The sequence below is a fragment of the Cheilinus undulatus genome, linkage group 22 (genome assembly GCF_018320785.1).
Source record: "Cheilinus undulatus linkage group 22, ASM1832078v1, whole genome shotgun sequence".
Taxonomy (NCBI): domain Eukaryota; kingdom Metazoa; phylum Chordata; class Actinopteri; order Labriformes; family Labridae; genus Cheilinus; species Cheilinus undulatus.
In genome coordinates, this window is record NC_054886.1 from 18404123 (window position 1) to 18427057 (window position 22935).

The 22935-nt window shown below is 38.1% G+C and overlaps 1 protein-coding gene and 1 long non-coding RNA gene across 2 annotated transcripts in view; both read left to right on the top strand.

The window, feature by feature from the left end:
* LOC121504468 (inactive ubiquitin carboxyl-terminal hydrolase 53-like) overlaps window positions 1-16115 on the top strand; it is a 52682-nt gene extending 36567 nt beyond the window's left edge. The window contains exons 13-17 of the mRNA XM_041779265.1: window positions 1369-2152; window positions 2952-3019; window positions 11026-11092; window positions 13730-14463; window positions 14968-16115. Of these exons, the coding sequence (XP_041635199.1) occupies window positions 1369-2152; window positions 2952-3019; window positions 11026-11092; window positions 13730-14463; window positions 14968-15044 (1730 nt within the window). The 3' untranslated portion in view covers window positions 15045-16115. The remainder of the gene's footprint in view (window positions 1-1368; window positions 2153-2951; window positions 3020-11025; window positions 11093-13729; window positions 14464-14967) is intronic.
* Window positions 16116-21348: 5233 nt separating this feature from the next.
* Window positions 21349-22935, top strand: part of LOC121504523 — a 228488-nt gene continuing 226901 nt past the window's right edge. Inside the window, exon 1 of the long non-coding RNA XR_005991473.1 lies at window positions 21349-21455. This is a non-coding gene — a long non-coding RNA (uncharacterized LOC121504523). The remainder of the gene's footprint in view (window positions 21456-22935) is intronic.

Below are 22935 nucleotides of genomic sequence, written 5' to 3' on the forward strand. Positions count from 1 at the left end.
CAACAAGTAATTTCAATTAAATTAAAAAAGGTAGAGTAAAATAAGTGGCAGCATAAATATTCACTCCCTTCAAGTCAGTATTTAGTAGATGCACCTTTGGCTGCAATCACAGCTCTGAGTCTGTGTGGACATGTCTCAATCAGGCTTGCACATCTAGACACTGCAATTTCACTCCATTCTTCTTATGAAAACTGCTCATGAATAAGATTGTCCTCCAGGATTTTCCTGCATTTCGCCAGATTCATTCTACCCTCTACCTTTATCAGCCTCCAAGGGCTGGCTCCTGAGAAGCATCCCCACAGCATGATATTGCCATTGCAGTGAAGATGGTAAGTTTTTGGTGATGTGCAGTGTTTGGTGTCTGTCAGACATAGCGTCTCATCTGATGGCCTAGAAGCACCGTTTTGGTCTCACCAAGCCAAAGAACTTTCTTCCCATGACCATGGAGTCTCTTTTAGGCAAATTCTTGTGGAGATTTAATCTGAGTTTTCTTCAACAGTGGCTTTCTCTTTGCCACTCTCCCTAGCCAAGCTTTGACTGGTGAAGAACCTGGGCAACAGTTGTTTTATGAAGAGAGTCTCTCACATCTCAGCTGCTGAAGATTGCAACTCTTTCAATGTTGTTATAGCTTGGTGACCTCTCTCACTAGTCTCATTTTTGCAGGATGGCCTATTGTAGGAAGATTTTCACACATGTCATATTCACTCAGTTTTTTCATGATGGATTTAACTAAATGTTAGGTACCTTATATTTTTTTGATTCATCCCCTGACCTACTTTTCAAGAACCTTTTCTCTAAGATGCTTGGAGTGTTCTTTTGTCTGCATGGCTGCCAGGAATACTGATTAACCAGGGACTGGATGTTCCAGACACTGGTCCTTTAACACTACAGTTACATGAGACACATTCACTGCACTCAGGTGATCCCCGTTTCACAAATTGTGAGACTACTAGCACCAGTTGGCTGGACCTCTGTTGAATTAGGTCTGTCACTTTACAGGGGGTGAAGATTTATGCAGTCAACTCATTTTGCATTACATAGTTTAGTTAAATTGACATTACTTTTGAGAAATCTGTTTTCACTTTGACATTGAAGAGGGGTATTTTTGTATTGTCTTGTCAATAATTATTGTCAATATTTATAAAATTGATAAAAAAGGTAAAACATCTAGGGGGATGAATACTTTTTATAGGCACTTGAGATTTCATTGCACTCAGTCATAATAATGTAAAACTATAATGCTTTCATTTTTTTAATTGATGACTTTGAAGAGGTATATGTTTTCATAACCTATTCCTACATTTATTTAGAATATATTTTGCTTTTCTCATGCTTTAACTAATCATGAAAATTATTCTTCACTTAAAGAACCCGGTCAGGACAGGACCTACTCGCGCTCCGTCTCCCCTCCTGAGAACGGCTTCCGGCAACATCTGGAAACCCGACTGTACAGCAGCCAAGGAAAAGGTCCCACTCGGACTGAGCGGACACCCCACCTGGGTGGACGGTCCTCACATGAGCCCACTCGCTCTCACTCTCACTCGAGGGTCCAAGTGTTGCCCAGTATCAGCAGCGGCCACAACAGCAGGAGGTTAGAACCGCTCAGTAATGGATATGACACGGACAGCAGCCAGGACTCCAGAGAGCGTCCCGGAAGTGGAGGAAACAGCCGCAGTAGGCCCAGCCGCCCATGGAAACCCATGCGGGAGGCACTAAATGTGGACAGTGTTCTAAGCAGCAGTGGCGGGAGTTCTTTAAGTCAGGAGCGGAGGCAGCACAGCCCACGGAGAAGACCAAGCAGTCAGTCTCCATCCCGTGACCGAGAGCGGGACAGAGATTATACATGGGGTGGCCGGGAGGAACGCAAACCCAAGAGCCTGATGACCATCTATGAGGATGAGCAGAGGCATGAAACTGGTGGCAGCAGGAGTTCATTGGATTCAGATGGACGGGGCGGCTACAGCGACAAAGACAGGTCAAAGGGATCAGCAACTCTGAAAGTGCGGAACGACAACTGGAAGATCCAAAGAACAGAATCCGGATATGAAAGTAGTGACAGGTTGAGCAATGGCTCGGCAAATCTCGACTCTCCCGTGGTGGAGAACCTTTCCTCGAAGGACCTGCGACCCATACCTGAACTGCATCTAACGAGGTAAAATAACCTGCTACATAGAAACCACAAAATTTGTCACTGCAAAGTTCCACGCAACACAATTCCTGCCAGTGGAAGAATGCTGCTTTGTCATACCGAACTCTCAAAAGTGCTGCCATTTGTGAATGATTAAACATTACACACAAGCTGTTCTAAGAATAGCTAGACCCATTTAACATAAACGCGCACAAAGCAGATGCAGCAGCCTTATTATGCCAGGGCTGTGGTTTGTTGGCTTTGTTGTGCAGGTCTTGTTTGGAGTTAATGATCCCAACTAGCTGACACCTCTTGTACTCAGAGAAGAGAGGCAGCAGATATCTGACTTCCTAAACCGCCTCTGCATTATTAAGTCTGTTTTCTTGAAGGTATTTTGGTAAAAGGCATCCTTTGATTAGTAAATCTTCTTAAAGCTCAGATCTTTCTGTGACTTTCTGTTTGAAGTAGCTTGAAAAGAAAAACAATTTGAAATTCTGCTTTGACTTTTGTTCTTCCTCACTTGTTTCATGAGATTAAGCGAAAACATCTTTATGCATATAACGGCAGATATGATACTTCGCTGAGATGTTTGTTAATTTGCTTTCATCAGAGTCAAAAAAATGATGTAAGACTTTATATCATATTACACCACTGTAAATCATTCATAATAAAATTTATATTTAGCCCAGGGTCATGAAGTTTTATTCATGCTCACAGCAAGGATCCATCTTACTTCTTTAAGTGCTCAGCAAAAAGATCGAGCTGTGGAATTTCTTCTGGCGATCCACCTAGCATGAATAATTGAATTTATTTTGTGTTTCAGGGATCACTACCCTCAGAGAAGAAGTGACGAACTGAAGGCTGACATATTGCACTCTTCATTTTCCACTGGTAAGTAACTCTTTAAAACTTTTCCACAAAACAACCTTATTTGTAGTGATAGATAATAGTTTCAATATTCAGCCTCTAAACCACATTTTCTGTGGGCTTGGCCCTGACATTAAGTATTTTTTTTTTCTCCTGTGTTTCGTAAGGATGTGAAATATTAAGAAATCTCTTGAGTAATTTCCTCTGATTTATTGTTCCCTCGGCAGTGTGAAGGTCACGGCTTGAATGAAGGGATACTGTATGAAAATAAGAGTGCTCTGGTTCCTCACTAACTGCCCTTGACCTTTTTATCCTGGGCATGGCTGCCCACAGAATTAGCTTGGCTCCTGAAAAAAAACAGAGAAAGGGCCCTGCATACCTGTGATTTATGATGATATTGGTGCATGTGTGGTGAATCAGTCGCATGGTGTCTTTGGTTAACAGTCTCCTTATTTTGGAGCTGAAAAGTGTTTGAAGGTATTAAAAGGTCTGACGTTAGAACTATCAGCTACTTTTAACTCCTTTTCACCATGTTTTCCACCCAATTTTGCCACTGCTACACCACTTCCAACCCATTTTCCACTTCTATTTCTACCTACTTTTAGCTCATTTTTGCTGTGTTTTTCAGTTTTTCCACTGTTAAACCATTTTTGCTGTCGTTCACACTTCTCTACGATGTTTTTTTGCCATTTTTAGAACATTGTTTCTACTTATTGTCACTTTTTTAACACATTTCTCCACTGTTTTTTTGCCACTTAATGGCATTTTGGCTACTTCTTACTTTTTTTGCCCATTTTGGCCACTTTAACCCTTTTTTTTGCTGTATTCTTCTCGTTTGTGCCACTTCGACAAATTTTTGCTGATTTTTACCCATTTTTTGCTTTTTTTGCTACTTTTAAAGCTTTCTTTGCTGCTTTCTGTCCATTTTTGCCTTTACTTGGCCATTTTTTTTAATCAATTTCTGCTGTATTTCCACAACTTTACTCCCACTTTTTGCTGTTTTTTGCCACTGTTTGACATTTTTGGTTTAATGGTTACTAATTTATTTAGCATTTAATCCATATTTCCTTTTTTTCCCACTGTTTTTGCCATTTAATGGCCATTTCTGACACTTCTTGCCTTTTTTGCTGCATTCTGCTTATTTTGTTCCACTTTGTCATTTTGAACAGTTTTTGTTAATTTTACCTCTTATTGCTCCTTTTTTCAATTTTTGCCATTTTTAAACCTTTTGCTGGTTTTGGCCCATTCTTGCCTTTTTTTCTCACTTTTTACCCACTTATGCTGCTTCCAGCCCTATTTGCAACTTCTTTTTGCCACTTGAAACTGCTGCTCTGCATTTCCTTTTGCCACTCTAAAGCCATTTTTGCTACTTTTGTCTATTTTCGCAGCTATTCAATTTTTTTTACATTGAAGTTGTTTGAGTTTCTTCTACTTTATTTTCTGGCATCCTGACATTTGTGAACATCATGGGTTAGCTATGAAGTCTGACATGATTTTCTTAACCATCTAGTTCAATGTGTCCATCCACATTTTGACATCACTAATAAAAAGGTAATTCTGTTTTAAAAAATTGGGTTTAAATTTGAAAAAAAAAATGGTTATACTGTGCTACAGCATAAATCAATAAAATCCATGTTGTGTTTCTTTGATGAGAGTGAAGCTCTCCCCTTTCTCCTCCCTCATGTGCGGCCTTGATCATGGGTAAAGTTGGGCTTATGCAACATGCTTGTAAATGCATATTGGCTGCAGGTAATATTGCAAAAGAGGCAGCTATTTAAAGTTTGGGTTGTTTCCATCATTGATTTGAGAAACATTCTGCAGAAAAAAATACATAAAAATCCACCAGTTTTTGTTATATTTTGTCCTTTTCATCCCTAAAATAGAGGTTAAAAGGTGAATAAAAAAAAGAAGCTCTTAAACTTTTAACTGCAGCAAAAAATGTCTTCTATCAGGAAATAATTCAATCTATAGAGTCAGTGAGGAAAAAAAAAAAGAAGGGTTCAAACTGATTCAGCTGCTACCACATTTCTGTAAAAGTAAAATGATGAGCCTTTTATATGAGTCATGTAACAAAGTTGCAATAATGGTTATTTTTAACTCTCAGACAGGATAGAGGGAGATTAGATTACATGAACAGCACTGGGAGGAGTTTGTCCCATGGACACCCGTCAAATTCTTTGTGCTTCATTCTCATAACCTACGAATCACCAGCACGGGGAGACAAATCTTTATAGATAAACAAATGTCTCGAAAAATACCCCGCTAATTCTCTTAACAGAAATAAACAGAATTAATCCTGAGTTAAAAGAGGAGATGAGTGAGTCTGCAGCCACCCAGCTGTGCCTAGCCGGGCAGAAAATGCCACGACTGGACCTGTCAGAAGCTGGTATTCAAACATGAGGCAACTAAAGAGCCATTTCTTATTGTTGCACAGCAGTTATTTCAAGATCCCAAAGAGTTTAAAATACTGGAACAAACAGCTTTTTTAAAGGTACTAATATGTAGAATATCCACACCTATATAGAATATGATTTTAGCTGAATACTTTTATTACCTGCTGAAAGACGCCATAAGAAGGTGAAACAGAGGGGGGAAGTCTTGTGGTTGGCCTGTGAGCATCTGCACAAGCTGAGTGATTCATGTGAAAGAAGCCCTGGCAAAGAGACAAACACTGCTTTAGCAGGCTTGCTTATTCACTTTGTTGTATTATCCCTTCTAATTTACACAAAGCTGTGACATTTATTTGAAGATAAATTATTACTAAGGCTAATCGTTGCCTGAGACGTTGATGATTAATTGCACACCTGCATTTTGTACTCAGGTGGAAGCAAGCATATGGTACTTTGTTTAAAAGCACTCAATGTGAACATGCTTAAATGCCTTAAAGAACATATAACAATCTATGATTCAAACTCTTTTGATTGAAAAAATTAAAATAAAATTAAAATCCACCAGTGCCATCAGTTATGTCTTATTTATTATTCATGAGACTGATAAGCAGCTCTGTTTATTGTTGAATGTGAAACAGTTTATTGTCCCCTTAAATGACCCTTGAGGTCTTTTCTTCAGTAGCTGTTTTCAAGGCAGTCTGTGATATTTATGCCCCACTGTCTGCAAATTGTATTGACAAGCTGCAGTAAATGTGTCCAAAGTCAATTTGGCTGGAGTTCAGCGGCAGCAGTCTGGCATGAGCTGCTGTTTCAGAGAAGCCTGAGCAGATTCCAGCAGTCCATTAAAGTCCAAAATCCTTTCTAAAAGCACACAGATGTGGGAGGGCCAGCGTGAGGACTTCAGCTGACAATTCTCCACCACAGGCATTCATTCTCATTACCGTTCGCTGCATCAAAGAAGTGACCTGAAGTCTTTATCAGGGCCTTTCTGGGTCACCTTTATGACCTTTAGTCCTTGTTGTTAAAAATACCAAAGTGGAAATAGTGGCAGAATGTCCCGTCTGTGCTCGCGTGAAAGGTCAGGGCTGTCAGGAGATGGGTGCACTTCAACCTGGGATCGTGACAGTAAATCGTGCCTTTTCTCAGTTTGTTCTCTCTTTTGCCCCCCCGCGGACCTTAAAGAGTCCATGCAAACACAGTTTTCACATGGCAACATTATCTACAAAGTTATGATTATGTAAACAGAAGCCCTGTGTGTGTGTACACATTTTCTGAACCTTACAAAAGTTGAAAAAGATGTGTAGAAAAAAATGCTCTTAGATGGTGTTGTCATGGAAAAATGCTTGTTACACAAAGTTCAGGGAAAAAAAGAAACATTAGGTGCCTTTATTTATTTACTTACTTTCAGACAGTGGTTATGAAAAATTGGTATAATTTCTCTGCGGTGCAGTTCTTCCCTTAAAAAAAGAACTGAATGTACTTTGGGAGAAAGAGTTTCTTTATGTTTCTCAGATAATACGCTCTTCATTTGTATTTGTTTGCATACACTAGGGGCATCCAGTAACTGCGGCCCATTGTTTATTTTTAATTGGCCCAAAGCAAATTCTAAAAATGAAGTGAATTATGAACTGCTTTAGAATATGAAGAATGGGCTTGACTGTTTTTCTTCTTTTTGACACTAGATGATGCTGCTGTCAATGGTAAACATATTGTCAACAAAAGAAAAAAAAAAAAACAGAACAATATTTCAATTCATAATGCACTAATAGATAAAGACAAAAGGATTGTGGTCTTTTGCAATGTTACCAAGGCCCCATGATGGACCCTAACGACGCCTGTCTATTTGCTATGTTAGCCATTAATGGAATGCAGGCTGTTTTTTCCTAAAAATTTATTCAATAACTACTCATCATCATTTGATTGGCTGTACTTAAAGTACTAACTTTAACCCCCAAAGACCAAGCATGTACCTATGAGGGCATTACATTTTGTCTTCCCTAAACATAGTGATAACTTCTGCTATTAAAATGATTAAGTTGACCCTATAGAGGTTAATTGAACTTTAAATAATTTACTTTAAATGTTGGGAGTATTTTAGGTATGTTAAGGAATTTTGTTGGGAATTTTCAAATATTTTGATGGCATTTTTGGGCATAGGTTTGCATATTTTGGAGAGTTTCATTGGACATTTAGGGGAATTTATTTGTAATTTTTCAGACGTTTTCTTGGAAATTTGGAAAAAAATTGGTATTTGTATTTTTTTCATTTAATAAGGAATAAGGGAAAATTTACTTTAAAATGTAGGGAAAATTTCTTCAAAACGTTGGGAGAATTTGATCTGAATTTTTCTGGCATTTTCACAAATCTTCTGAATATGTTTGGATATTTGGGGGAATTTGGTTGGGAATTTTCATGGAATTTTTGCAGTATGTGTGGTTTTTGGAGAGTTTAATTGTAAGTCTTGGAAGGAAAGTTGCTTTTAAATGTTTTGGCCATCTACATGGGAAATTTGTTTGGATGTTTAGGGAAAATTGGGAATTTATGTAAACAAATTCCCTAAAATTTTAGGGAATTCGTATATTTTTGGGAGTTTGGGAATTTTCAAATATTTGATGGAATTTTTAGGCATAGGTTTGAGTATTTTGAAGAATTTCATTGGGCATTTAAGGGAATTTATTTCTGAATTTTTCTGCATTTTCATGGAAATTTTGAAAAATGTTTTTCTAATTGTTGGAAATTTGATATGAAATTTAGAGGGGGGATTTGCTTTAAAGTTGTCCTGCATTTTCCTGAAAATCTAGTGAATTTGTTTGGATATTTTAGGAAATTTGCTTGGAAATTTTATGTATTTTCACGGAAATTAAGGGGATATGTTTGTCTGTTTTTGGTGAGTTTTGGGGCCATTTACATAGGAAATTTGTTTGGACCTTTAGAGGAATTTTTGAGGAAATCCACTGTATCTCTTTTAAAATGTCAGCTGAGAAGCACTACTTTAACCCCTTAAAGGCTGAAACCCCCCCCCACAAAAAATAGCAAGAAAATTCTCATTTTTTGTAAGCGAAATGTTTATTTAACCTTCAACTATAACAATAAAAGAAAACCTTACATAAACTTGAACATATATATTTTTCTGTATCACATTTGATACATTAGGTTTTTTTTTTAGACTGATTATCCACTTGAGGGCATTTTTATCATATATCAGATTGTACTCAAAAGGATTTTAAGTAATTCATTGATCATATTGATTAGATAGAGGTATCATAAAAGTATGTATCAAATTTGATACAATAGGCTTTAAAGGGTTAAAAGGTGTTGAAGAATTCCACTGAAGTTTTTGGCTGTTTCTTTGACATTTCAGGAATTTGGGTGGCTTTTGCAAAGGAGAATTTCCAAGAAATTTTGAACTTAAAGTGGAAATTTCCAACCATAGCGCTCTCAATGGCGGGCACCTTTTCTTACTGACTGAAACCCCCTACACAGCGCAACGTCTACTGTAAAAACCGGTTGATTGTGTATTTTTTGCAAAACAGGACCTTTGGGAGATCATTTTTGGTAAAAACTACTTCCTGGCATTTTAAAATGACCCTCATTGAAGAAGTTATGACACTAAATACATATACATTATGAGTAAATGCTTCCCTATGAGTTAGCTGTAATGCCAGCGAGTGTAACCCTCTAACTGTTGCCACTTCACAAGCAGGCAACTGATATGCTAACAGTAGCATTAATACCATGGCTTGAGCACAGAAACAAAGCCATTCTCTAGAAGTTTGCGATAAGTTTTGGAGTTCTGGCCTCTGATGCATAAAAAGTAGAGTCTTGACTGTCTTCCGGGGTTCAGATTTCCTCCCCACATAGTTCAGGTCTTAATGAAAAGCTGAACAACGAGTATGCATGTGAGTCTGATTGATGTTGAAGAATTTTAAGTACCCCAGACAGCAGAGAACTACACATCTCAACTTGACAGCTTCTGAAATGAAATGTGTTGAGTTCCTTTTCTCTCTTTTTTTATTTTTTTGTTTTTCTGTCACGTCAACAAAACTTCAAAGGGGGGCTGTCAGGAATTTTTGCATGAACAGTTTCTCCAAACCTAGTTAGGGTTGACTTTCATGGTGTGTGTGGAGGCATATTTTCTGTTTCCTTCGGGAGCTTCAGTCTCTGGCAGTCAGAATAATTGATATTATGTCAGATCATGTGTTTGCTTCTCTCAGTTAACCGTCCTGAATTAGTTTTTAGTGGAAAACAACAGAACACCACTAGGTGTCTTTTTTGAACTTTTGATGGCATTAGAGACACGCCTGTGACCGATTAACAACTGATTATTCCCATGTGCACATACTTTAATTTCCTTTTTCCCATGCATCAACTTGTCCTTACTCTCTCCAGTAGAAAGGGGAATTTCATTACACGCTACTTTGTGCAGTTTAGATCCGACGTTGAAGCGCAGTCTAATCCAAGCAATCACAGTACATGGACAGATTCCCAGGCAAGTGCAGTAGGCCGTGTAAACAGCAGGACACCTTGAGTACATCTGTTTTTGCTGGCGTCTGGAGCTGCAGCAGTGATACCCAAAAAAAGATGTGGACATCTGCCTCAAAATAAACCTGTATATTTTGTTTTTGATTCAATTAATCTAAAAAAAAATGTTTGATTTAGTTATGGTTTGCTGTTTTCTTCTTGAAGTCTTTCTCAGAAAAACTGCACCTGAGCATGAAGACTTCAAGATTTATGCTGGGAATGCTTCATAAACTGCATTTTTTTTTTCTGATACAGATATTGTTACATTTTCTTGCCAACATTGCAGATCAGCGTCATCAAATTGTGAATTGCCGCATGGACTTAGCGGCTTAAAAATGCAATAGTGTAGCGGGAGGGGATCTGGAGTCTGGAGTCTGACCCTGGCGTAATTGCATGCCAGCACAAAGGATTTAGCCACTAATGCTTTGAGAGAGCACACGGGGGAAAAAAGGGGGTATGCTGACACATCACAGATGGTCCTCAACCACTCACTCTCTTCCTTGTCCTGTTAGTCAGCTGTTGTCTGTCTTGGGCCTTGTAAATCACACCCACCATGCTAACTTGGCTAAACTCAACACCGTCTCCACCCAGGGATTGGTTTCTAAACCTGTTTGTTTGGCTGAAATCAGCTTTGATCAATAAATAATAGCAGCATTAATCATCTCATTGGCTTTCAGCATTAATATGTTGAAATATCATTACTTTAGTGACGTTTCACATTCTCTAACTTCTGAATTTGCAGCACTTCATCTAGGGTTCCTCTTTGTTTCATTCGTGCTGTTAGTTCAGTGCTTACTGAGCCTGGATATGAACCTAAATTCCCTCAGAGGGGCCATGTTCTTTGGCAGGATCAGACAGTCAACTTGGTACATGGGGGGCCCGAGGGCTCTCTGCCAGACTAGCTGCTTTGATACTTCCTCTCCCTGCACCAGGCAAAGGGCCTCATAGTGACCCCGGTTAGATAACTTGTCTTTGCTGGGGAGACAAAAAAAATTGTAGCTGTGTTTAAATAGAGATCCATGGCAGATGTTAGCTAGCTCTATTTTTTGACCATCTGCGAGTGATGACAAATATAGTGGACTGAGCCTTTTTTTTGTTGTCATTGTTGTTGGTGTTTAGGTGAACAAGGACAAACGTCTCCAGATCTGCCAGATACACATATCCTCACTGGTCATCCTGTTCACAGGTAAAATAAAAATGTGCAGTTTCTTCTTCACCAGTGCTTTTTTTAAATTGTCAGGTTAGCCAACAGAAACTTCGACTGCTGGCAAATAAAACGAGTGCACAAGCATGAGAGGCTGAAATTTCTCCAGTGTCCACTTGAGGCTAAATGCAAAAATAGACGCATAAAAAAATACATAGAAATTTTAAGTGCCCATTTTTAAGTGCCTTTTTTCCAATCCAATCCAATAAACTTTATTTATATAGCACATTTTAAAAACATTGAAGTTTACCAAAGTGCTGCACAGTAAAATCCCAAAAAAATCACTAACACTGAAGAAGTAAAAACATTAAGAGGAAAGAAATAAAAGCTGGCAAGAACACCATAAAAACCTTTAAAATGAAATAAAAACACATAAAAACATAAAAAAAAAAACAAAACAAAACAAAAAAAAGCAGTCAAAAACACATAAAAACATAAAAGGACAGAGCTCACACAACTCTCATGCTGAATTAGTAACCAAAGAATAAAAATGAGTTTTAAGACTCTATTTTAAAGTTGGTAGGGTGGGGTATGTTTTAATATTAAGTGGCAATTCGTTCCACATTTTGGGAGCCACTGCAGAGAAGGCTCGATCACCTTGGGTTTTTAATCGGGTTTTTGGGACGATGAGGTGAAGCTGATCGGCAGACCTCAAGGACCACGAGGGAGTGTAAACATTTAAGAGGTCAGAAATGTACTGGGATGCTGATCCATTTAAAGATTTAAAAAACAAAAAAAATTTTAGGATGAATCTCAAATGAACGGGAAGCAGTGGAGGGATGCCAGGATCGGAGTTGTGTGTTTATGTTTTTGTGTTAAAGACGAACAGCAGCTTTTTTCGACTGAAATGAAGTCTTTCCAATGACAAAAGTTTGTCTTTGGGCCATTCCTTTATATGTAACAGCTGTGCGACATCTTTTTTGGTTATATTAAAGCTTTGTCTTTTTTAGTATTAGGAGCAAATCTGAAAGACAGGCAGGCACACTGTAGCCTCTGTCGAAAGGAAAGGCTACATTTTAGCTAAATCACATCAAGATCCTTGATCCATCTGACCAATCTGTTTTGATATTGGCTGAAAAAAAGACAATTACCCAATTTGCACAGGATTAGTATTGCCTGTGGACCTCTGATAATTTGTAATTATCGCACGGGATGTCTGGTTTTAATCCTGTATGAATCGATCATGTCTGTAATTTGCGGATCAAGGGCAAGTTATCTACCATATTTCAGCACACAGAGTTCCACAGGTAATTCTAATCCCATGCGAATCGGCATCTCTGTAATTTAGGGTGGTAGTAATGTTTTTTACGGTCCGTGCAGCTTTTCCTGCGCCTTTTTCATATCAAAAAAATTAAGAGGCTTCATGGGACAATGTTATCAAAGTTTAGACAAATGGGTTATTAATGGTGCTTCTCTTTAATTTGATTTCAGTTTATGAGTAAAAATAGCTGTATTTGACTTATTTATTCAAACTCTGCTGTCCAAATGAGTTTTTGCTCTGCTTCCTACAGTTTCTCTTTGAAAGTGTCTTATTTTTTATCAGTATTATTTAGCCATACATTTCATGCATAACACAATGTATGATTTTTAATGTGTCGCTCAGCATTCAGTGGTAGGATGCAACAGCTGATCTACACAAGGAGAGTTTTTGTAACGATCCCAAATGTATAGAGTGCAGAATAACAACAGCAGCATAAACTGGTGAAAAAAACTGTTAAAAGTATCAGGAGACACTTTCTCATACATTAACAGGAGGAATGTTCGACTTTCTCTCTTCCTCTATCTGATCAGCTGCAGATAGGCACAGGTGACTGACCTTGATTTATAATGTGAGGGTAAGAGATATAGACAGCTTGCTACAGATCTAGAATAATTGAAATATATACATAGAGAGGGAAAAACACTTAAGCACATGTTGTCTATCAGAAACTCTGGTTAACTGTACATATAGGATCCGTGACGAAAACGTCACCTGCAGAACACAATGTGCGTGACACTGCATTTTCATTGCTGCAGTCATGCAGCACCCTCATCTTTCCTTCAGAAATGTCTACAAATTTGAGTACATTACAGGCTTCCCTTATCCTGTGCAAATGTACCAGACCAAACACTGATGTCAAATTATTGGAGCAAATTATCAGAGGTCCACAGGTTATTCTAAACCCATGCGAATAGTGCTATGGTCAATTCACACTAGATTAAACACCTGCAGTTATCACAAATGACCAGAGGTCCCAAGGTAATACTAATCCTGTGCGAACAGTACTAAGGTCAGTATCTGTAATGCTTCATGACACCTATTTATTATATTTTACCAGGATTTTGTCACATTTCTGCCACATTTCAACTTTAAATGCTCTAAATTTTTCTAATGTTCTGTTTGTAATAGTAAAGCTCTGTGAATTACATGAATGAACATGCCTTTCCCTGGCTGAAAATTATGGGGAAGAAAGTAAACAAAAATGTTTTGTTATTGCTAAGGAGGGCATGTATATATGAAGCGTCTATAAAAGTATGATATCATGAAGACTGCTGAAGACTAAAAAATCCTACTGTTTCAGATGTCAGCTTATTGGGCGAGAACCAGAGTATAATGTTAATTTTTTTTCTTTGTAACAGAAGGGGAGCCTTCCGATACACTCCTGGGATCCTTGAAAGAAACAACGGCCTGGACAGTGAGCGGGAAGAAAATGTGGATGGCAGCCCAGTAAGCCCCGTGCCCCCCTATTTAGCAAAGACCAGCAGTTCAGAATGGAACAGCTCAGATGACCTCGTCGGACCTTTCTCTGAACAAGAAGAGACCAGCAACGCTGCCTGGAATGACCCTTACTCGCACAACTACCCCCCACCTTTACCTCCCAAGACCTTTGGCAGCAGTCACGCCGACCCATCTGGCATCCACACACAACCGCCCGAGGTGCCAGCACGGCTGAGCCCCCACCATGAACCCAGAAACGGCCTGTCCCCGCTCTCGCACACCACCCTGCGTCGGTGGATCGAGACACCTGCAGAGCAAAGGCTTTCATCAGACGCCAGCTCTAAGTCCGGGTCGTCAGATCAGGACAGGAACGACCTGTCGGCTAGCGAAAGCGACGAGAGGTTACCGAGTCCCAATCCGGGACGTGATGATGGTACGGCCTCCCCTGGTCTCACAGAGAGGGTTCTCCCAACCACTTATTTCTCTGTGGATAACTGTATGACGGACACTTATCGGGCCAAATACCACAAGAGGCCGGCTTTATATATGAAAGCAGAGGACCATACGTCATCAGGGGAGAGTGATGTGGAAGGGAGGGGGCTTCCTTTCCCTGATGTTCAGCCACCAGAGCCTTTGAAAACTAGATCAGAATCAGGTAACCTATGCCGTCATTGTGTAGTTGCTCACTCATCAAGATCATGCTTATCCAAATCTTTTTCAACGGGGCAGCTGGACTTGATTGAGGTTCTTGAAGACGTCTCCTCCAAAAGAGACTAGGGCCAGAAATGATAGCCTCTGTTGACCAGCCAGATACTGATGATCTGGGTGGTTATTCACAGCTGGGTCACCTGAGAGGGTATCCAGGGAGAGGGAGTCAGCAGCCAGCTATCTAGCTGCAAGTTTTCAGGCAAATTATCAAACAGAGCCTCCAAAAAGCCTAGAAATACATCTGTTTAAGGAGCACTTCACAACCTTGCTCCACAAGAACTTTGTGGTGGAAAAACCAGAGTTCAGAGACAGAACTCCTCTCCATGAACCTCAGTCTAGTCCAGTTGCTTGACAAAGATTTTACTCTCCCATCACTGATATTCCCTCTTTTTACATGACTTTTAAGGCATTTTTTAATTGCATTAATGCATCGTTTTTCTTTTGGTTGCAGGCTACTCTACTACTAAAACTACTGCAAAGTGGAACCCAGTTACTCCAAAGGGACTAGACGAGCATGGTTTCCTCTGATTGTACGTAAGGCATCGATATGCTCCAGCCACTGGATGCTTAAAGGAATTGTTCTGCACTATGACTGCTATACAATTTGACTCCATCCTAACTCAGATGTAAATTTGGGCCTAAAACTGGATGCCAAAGAGATTGTTAAAAAGAATGGCAGGTGTCCTTATTGTAACTATAATGCTGTTTTTGGTAAAAGCTTTGAATGATATGTGAATTTGCACAGTAGAGAGCACCAAAAATAAAGGTACTGAGACAGAAACATGCCTAAATATTTCGCTGTAGCTTAAAAGCAAAGGGTTAAGTTTGTCGAGAATGTGTCACAAAAAGCCACTTTACCACAAAAGAGATTATACAACACATACTTCTCTTTCTTCTTCTATTTAACCACTCTCATTTCAGCGTTACAAGGATTCTGCCCCACTTCTCTGTTTTTGACAGTATACCTACCTTTTAAAATTTCTGAAACACATTATGGGTAAGATTTCTGAAAGTGATTCAGCATTATTTGGACACATCTTAAAATGGATCCTAAGGATCTTTGTGAATTTGACACTCCAGGACGCCCACATAGGTTTCTGTTGACCTACAAGCTCTGCTGTATTTGGTTCTCCTTTTGTGAAACTTCAAATAGTGTCTCACCCTCACTGTGGGTGTCCAGGGGCTAAAAGGTTATGGGTAAATAGAATGTTAAATACTTTGTTGGTGGAAAAGTATCACTCCAGGCACATCCCTCTCTCTTCACATCCCATCATGCTTCAATATTTACTGTGTTAAATGTCCCTTCACTGTATTTCTGGTTGATAAATCTTTAGCACTCCTTACAACCATCATGCTAACTTTTCTGTCCTGTTTCTTAAAACCAAACAAAAAAAATCAGTTGTACTTTTGTCATCTAGAGTCAGAAAAGGCTTGGGGGTTATTAATAATATTAACATGTGACTTTAAGTAGTGGACTATTTTATGGTTCATAATGTTTTCTATTAGCAGAAGACTCTAATGCACAGTGCCTTTTGTATTTTTCTATGTCCCAAGATTAAATTGGAGCAATTTGTACAATTATTTGATTTTAAAGAATTTTTTGTAACATTTAATTTTATTTTTATTGATTAACAATTGTTAAATAAACAATTTTATTTAACCATCTCTGTGTACGAAGCTGTGTTTTGTTAAAAAGCACAAAGTCTAACACTAGATAAGACATTTTCTCTTGAACAAAGGTACAGATCACTGTAATATGGTCCTCTGCTGCCATCTGCTGCCTTGTATTAGTAAGGCATGCTCAAGTTCCAAGCACTGGATAAGCTATTTGAGTAGTCGTGTGCCACCTCTTGGTTGTTTTCTGTAAGTCCTAAATTATTTGAGCCTCTGAGGTAAATGATACTATGAAACACTAGGGATTATCTTAAATACTTGAATATTTGACCATCCATTCAGAAGAGCCTCATTGAACCAACAATCTACAAAACACCCGCTTATGGAGCATGGTCCATTCAAATCCAGCTGTATGAGGGTGTTCAGTGTCTGTTTTCTGTAAATAAATGATGACTCATTGCTTATCTTGCTATAAAGATCAACTTAATACGCATAATACTTTTAATTAATGCTGTTGGCATTAATATGTTAATCCAGACTAATTAAGGCCCACAATGAGCGCATTTAATTGCATTTTTTGTTGTTCCTTTCGTGGACTGAGGCTGGAATCAGTGGATCAAGAGCCACCACACACAGATGGGTCCAGGAAGTAGTCTACAAGTGTCACACGCTCAAGCCAATCCTGAAGCCCAAACATTATCAGTGTCTCACCTGGGCTAAGGAGAAAATGAACTAGACCTTTGCTCAGTGGTCCAAAGATCTGTTTTCAGATGAGACTAAATTTTGCATTTCATTTGGAAATCAAGGTCCCAGAGTCTGGAGGAAGATCAGAGTGGAAGTTGCTTGAAGCCCAGTGTTTTCAGTTTCCACAGTCATGGAGAGCCATGTCATCTACTGCTGTTGGGTCCACTGTGTCAACACTGTCAGTCATCTACCAGGAGATTTCAGAGCACTTCATGCCCCCATCTGCTGAGACGTTTCATGATACTGATTTCCTTTTCCAGCAGGACTTGGTACCAGCCCACAGTGTACCCAGAACTACCAGAAACTGATTTGCTGACGATGGTATTACTGTACCTGAACCCCATAGAGAATCTAGGAGGAAATGTCAAGAGGAAGATGAGAGAGAGACAAAATCATTTACTGTAGTTGTTTAATACAAATCCATGGGTGCAGTGTACATAAATGGATTAAGGTTTTTGTAACAAGCTGATGTGGTTTCGCTTTAACTTCAAACAACAAGCCTGCTTTACTGGACATGGTCATGTGTAAAATGGTAATAACAGCACCATAATGCACTTAAAAAGTGAGGAAATGGATGAATCAGGTACTATCATAGACAAATATTGTTATTCTTAGTCTAGAAGAAAAGTAGTTTCATTATGTGGATTAGCTGCCAAAGAGAATGTAAATAAATGAAAGAAAAGACATTTGACTATCAGTCAACTAGAGGCAAAAACTGACCTATCATTTGTCTGTAGAAATCTGTTTTCACTTTGACATCAAATTAACTCATTTTAAACAATAAACTCAGTGGATTAAACATACTCTTAATACAACCATGGGCAGTGAAAAAATGCAGAAGAAAGATTAATTTCTGGATTAAGAAGTTACCAAAGGTTGAGACCATGGCGACACATTTATTAATTCCTTCCAAATTGCATTTTTAAAGCCAATCATAGTAATTCTTCTCTTTTAAAGTCATGAATTTTATATCATTGGAGTTCTATCACAATGCACACGACTTTCAGCACCTTGTTAATGATCCCTTAAATGTCTCCTAATCCATGTGTTATCTGGATGATTCAGAACATTAAATAAATGATGATTCCTTTTTTATCCTCCAGAGGGAAGTAGAGGACTTTGCTTCAAATCATAAAAGACATAAATTCATATGCATTCATAACAGTTTAACCTTAAGGTCATTACATTGATTATTAACATTATTAACTCCATTTTTCATCACTCCTTTTACTAACTTTTACTGTTGTTAGAAAAATAAGAGCAAATCTTTTCTCTTGAGATGTCGCTGATGAATTGTTTATCCTTCATTTAACACCATCTGTAAAAAAGGTGCTCAAAGTTACATAGGCAAAAGGAGATATTTTTAACATAATCTCATTTAGCATGTTTCCCCCATATTTTCCATGGGTGAGAATGACTTGAATACTAAAAACAAATCCTTAAAATGACATGATTATTGGGAAATTGATTAGATTTATACTGGTTAAAAAGGCTAAATTGCTCTTCTGCTACGTGAGGAATAATTTTGGTAATGCATACATTACAATGTTTTCAATAATCCAGCAATATTCTGCCATTCGGCACACCTCTCCACATTGCATGGCATGCCTATCATTGTGGTATCCTTAAAACTTGGCTGCCTTCTTCTGTGTGCGTAGTCTGTGTGTGCTCCACCATCCGTCAGAGTGGGACTCGGCCTGTCAGCGTGCGCTCCTCCTCTGCAGCTGCCGTACTTCATTAGGGGCCATCAGCTGAGCTCAGTGCTCCACTGTCAGAGTCAGACTTCTGTTTTCTCATTTCTCCTCCCTTTGCACTCTCTTTCTCTCTATTTCTACCCCTCTCTCTCACTCACAAACTGTCCCTCAAGCTCACTCACATCCTTCATCCTCATTTGATTTCTCACCCTGTCAACTCACCTCAGCCTTTTCCTTTTTGCTCAAATTTCCCCTGCCCTCACTTGCACTTTCTCCTCTCCCCTTACTCCTTATTTGCAGACTTTCTATCTTTATTCATTTTTTCTTCTTCTTACAGCATCGCTCTTGTGTATGAGAGGCTGCTCACACAGTCCACGTTTCTTTCAGCGAGTTACCATGGTGTTTATTTATGCACTAATGCTGTTAATGCAGGATGTTATTTAATTTAATGAAAATATTTCGGTAATTAGGGGGAAGCAATACAGCACAAGCTGTACTGATAATTATATTAGCCTAATGGGATGCATTTGAATAAACGTATGAGGACAATACATTAATACCTAAGAAATGGCTAATTACTTTGAAGCAAGGCTTGTCCATTATATACAACAAAAATAGTTTGAAATGTTTGGTATTTCATGGTTATGAAGTAAGAAAAAATACACAAATTATGCATTAGACTGAATTCAAAAGAGAAATATGCAATGTCTTTGGGGATTAGACTCCATCGTGATGACTTCATGTACTTGAAGGGGTGTGAGGAAAACTGCAGAAGTAGGACACTCCCCTATAGAATCTGGACTAGATGCTGACGAACTGAATGGAGGTGGCTGGGGTGGAGGAGGGTTGCAGCACCCACGCTGAAACGACTGCAGGAAAAAGAATGACAGATTTCAAATATGACAGATGCGTCATGATTGGCTTATCTGATTAGTTTAGTACTTAGTACGCCTACAATCAGCTGATCACCAGAGCAGGAAGAGAGAAGGAATAATAGAAAGGAGCGATATGGACAAGTGGTGACTAATGAACGAGTAGAAACAGTGTCCCTGTTTGAACTTTTGCAGAGCTCCATATCAACATGCACTAAACACAGTGTAAGTCACGGTCTTTGCTGAAAAATCCCTACATTTTTAGAGCTTATATCTAACATTTTCTGAAAAAAAAAGTAGCATACAAGACACTTCAGAGTGTGATGACTAATAGAAATAAGCATTTTAAATGTCCAGCTTTGCTCTGTATTTTGTCTGGAGTGTAGAAAAAAAAAACTCTCATAAGATACAGTAAAGTCTCTCTTCAATTCTCAGTGTTATACAGGTTAAGCTAATAGTGAGACTCGACGGATCATATTTTCTTTTCTTTGTTTAAATTGAATCCCAAGGCTGAGGTACATTTTCACGTCCGAGTTGTCAGTTTCTTTATAATTTGTCTTAAACAATAAAATAAGTAAACCAGCTGTTTTTTTCCCATCAGATTGACTCCCACTCTCTTCACTCCAGGAACTTAGTGACACCTAGTGGACATTTCAGAAAACTGCATCTTTGCAACTTTGAAACAGTTTCTGTTCAACAGTATCTGTTACAATTTGATTGTTTACTCTTTCTGCTAGAAATGTTTGCTCTCACAGAAGAAAGGTCATTCAGCACCTCATCCTACATTTCTTCTGCTTAAAAAATATACACAGTCTGCATGGGACAAAAAAAAAAACAGCTTCAAATTTGATTCCTATCTCAGTGAGTTAAGAGCATTTGGACAGTTGTGGACAGACCTCCCTCGGTCATAGGTTTACATTCATTGTCAGCCACGCCACTTGCGACAGTGTGATGCATCTCAGAAGACTGATCGCACCATCTACATGCTGATATTTAAGGACTGACCCAACATCATAAATCAACTGTTGAAAAACACAAAAATGAGCCAACTCCCTCTAAACAACCCCCCAAAAATGACACAATACAGGTCAAAGTGTGTAATGTATTTCTTATAATATTTTTATGAAGACATTACACTCTAGCACCACTTAATCAGAACATGGAGTGGTTTATTTGTTTTCTTGATTAAAAAAAAAGAAGATAATCAAACAAAAGGGCTGAAATCTTGTTTCTTGATTTATCTGCAAAATTTTGTTTTTCTTTCAGTCCAGAAAAACGTTTTTTTTTTCCCTTTTTGCCTTTGTTATGTGAATGCACTGTTAAATTAATGGTCTATTTTATTATTATTTGATTTTTTTTTTTTTTTTTTGATTGTACATACAATTCTAAATAAACCTTTCCACCAAACAATACAATCATGAACTGAAAAATTCATGCAGCAGTACAGGTTTATTTCTTAAAATCAATTATTTTTTCGTGTAATAGTAAAGAAGATTTGACTGGTAGATTTGCCATTTAGATGATTTATAATACACTGTATAAGTCAAATAGGCATATCATTAAACCATAGAGCACAATGCATGGCTATGTAGGCTTTAATTTTGAAATATTCACCTTTCCCATTGGGTCACATGATGCCATTTTCTTCAAAGACTTGTATTAAAATAAGAATAGAAAACAAAACAAAAACATCTGAAACAACCATAAAATAAATTAAAATAAAAATTTGGACCCATTTTTCTGTTTTTTCGTGATAGAATAATATAGGAAAAATGGCTCGCTCTTCAATTGTTTCCCCTTTTTTTCTGTAAAAAAAAAAAATAAATAAATAAAAAAAAAAACTTGAAGATAACTTGAACTCTTTTTTTTTCTTCTAACGGAAATAAACATAATACCAAGAGTGTCTCCGGATTTGTGACTTGTTTTAACCAGGAAAGGGAGCTACCTGAAGATACATCGACCCATAGCATCGACCAACGTCTTTGGGGTTGTCAACATTACAAGTTTCTCCGCTGGTAAGTCCATCTTGAGTTTTAGGCTCTGTGTTGCCTGCCCTGGTTTGGTGCCCTAAATGCGATAATTTGTGAATTAAAACTCGGAACAATTTGCTAGGTACTTGTATGCTAACCTATGACTAGCAAAACTCGGCTGACGGTTAGCTAAAATGCAGCCAGTTAGAACCGTTTTTGAACGTCTCTAGACCTTAAGTGCGACAAATCTGTTTTGGCAGTATTTAGGACAACAGTATTAAAGAAAAATTGTAGATAATAAATTCACAACTAGTAAAACTCATTGTCTTTTTTGTTACATCAAACGTCACTGTAGTAACTTTCAAGAATACGTTGATGGAAGTGCTTCGTTGTTCGGCCGCCATAGAACTGAAAACTTGCATGAATTTCATAGAAAGTATCTGTTTTCCCTGACGTTTGTGTGACTGAGCACATGAAAATTCAGCCTTGTTTTCAGGTGAGTTTTGGTTTTTAGGAGCAAGTCGTGTAACCTAATTCGTGAGTTTTTAATCTACTATCATGCAACTCCAAACGATCCTTGTTTGTAGCGCCATGACAGGAATAAGCAGCACAGGTGTTTTAAATAACGTTAATTAGGACGTTGACTGTTTAGGTGAGGTAGTTCCTTGTCCTCTGTGTTATTCATACAACATTATGGTCACATCTCACTGGTACACTAAATTGAACCGAACCTCATTAATTTGTTTCACCTGTGGTTTTTCTGTTGACAAGTCAATGAGTGCTTTGGAAAAGGTCTACAACAGTTTTTAGTTTTCTGAAGGCACTAGTAAAAGTGAACACTGGCAACATTACCAAATCATCTTTTCACCATATTCATCCAAGTGGGCAAGAAAGGTTATGATACTGACAGTATCTGAAGTATCTATGTTAACCTTCTGAGACCTGAGCTTTTGTTTGGTATGTCTTTTTAGTTTCTAACACTGATTTGGGATTATTAGGACCTGATACGTTTAAAAGCTCAGCCTCATCTTTGAATAGGCATTGATTTCAACCAAAAATAATATCCATAATATAACACAAATGTCCCAAGTATACCATAAAAGTACTGCAAAATTTCTTCAGATATTTGAACTTTATCATACAGCCTAAATTTAGATAAAAATTCCATTTAAATTTCAGAAAAAAAAAAACAAAAAAAACCCCCCCTAAAATCTCAAAGCAAATCCCCAGAAATGTACAAATATATTCCCCAAGTTGTCATTCAAATGATGGGAGATTCCCCCAAACATCCTAACAAATTCCCCCCAAAATTACAAATACATTTCCCAAATTCACACAACAATGCTGAAAATTTAAACTATTTTTGCTGCTTTATTTTAATTTTGCAACTTTTTAAAATACTTTTTGACCAATTTTTGCAACTTTTTTTGCAACTTTTTACAACATTTAACCCATTTTTGCTACCCTTTTTCCTACTTTTACCATTATTTGGACATTTTTGCCAATTTTTAAAAATCACTTTTAA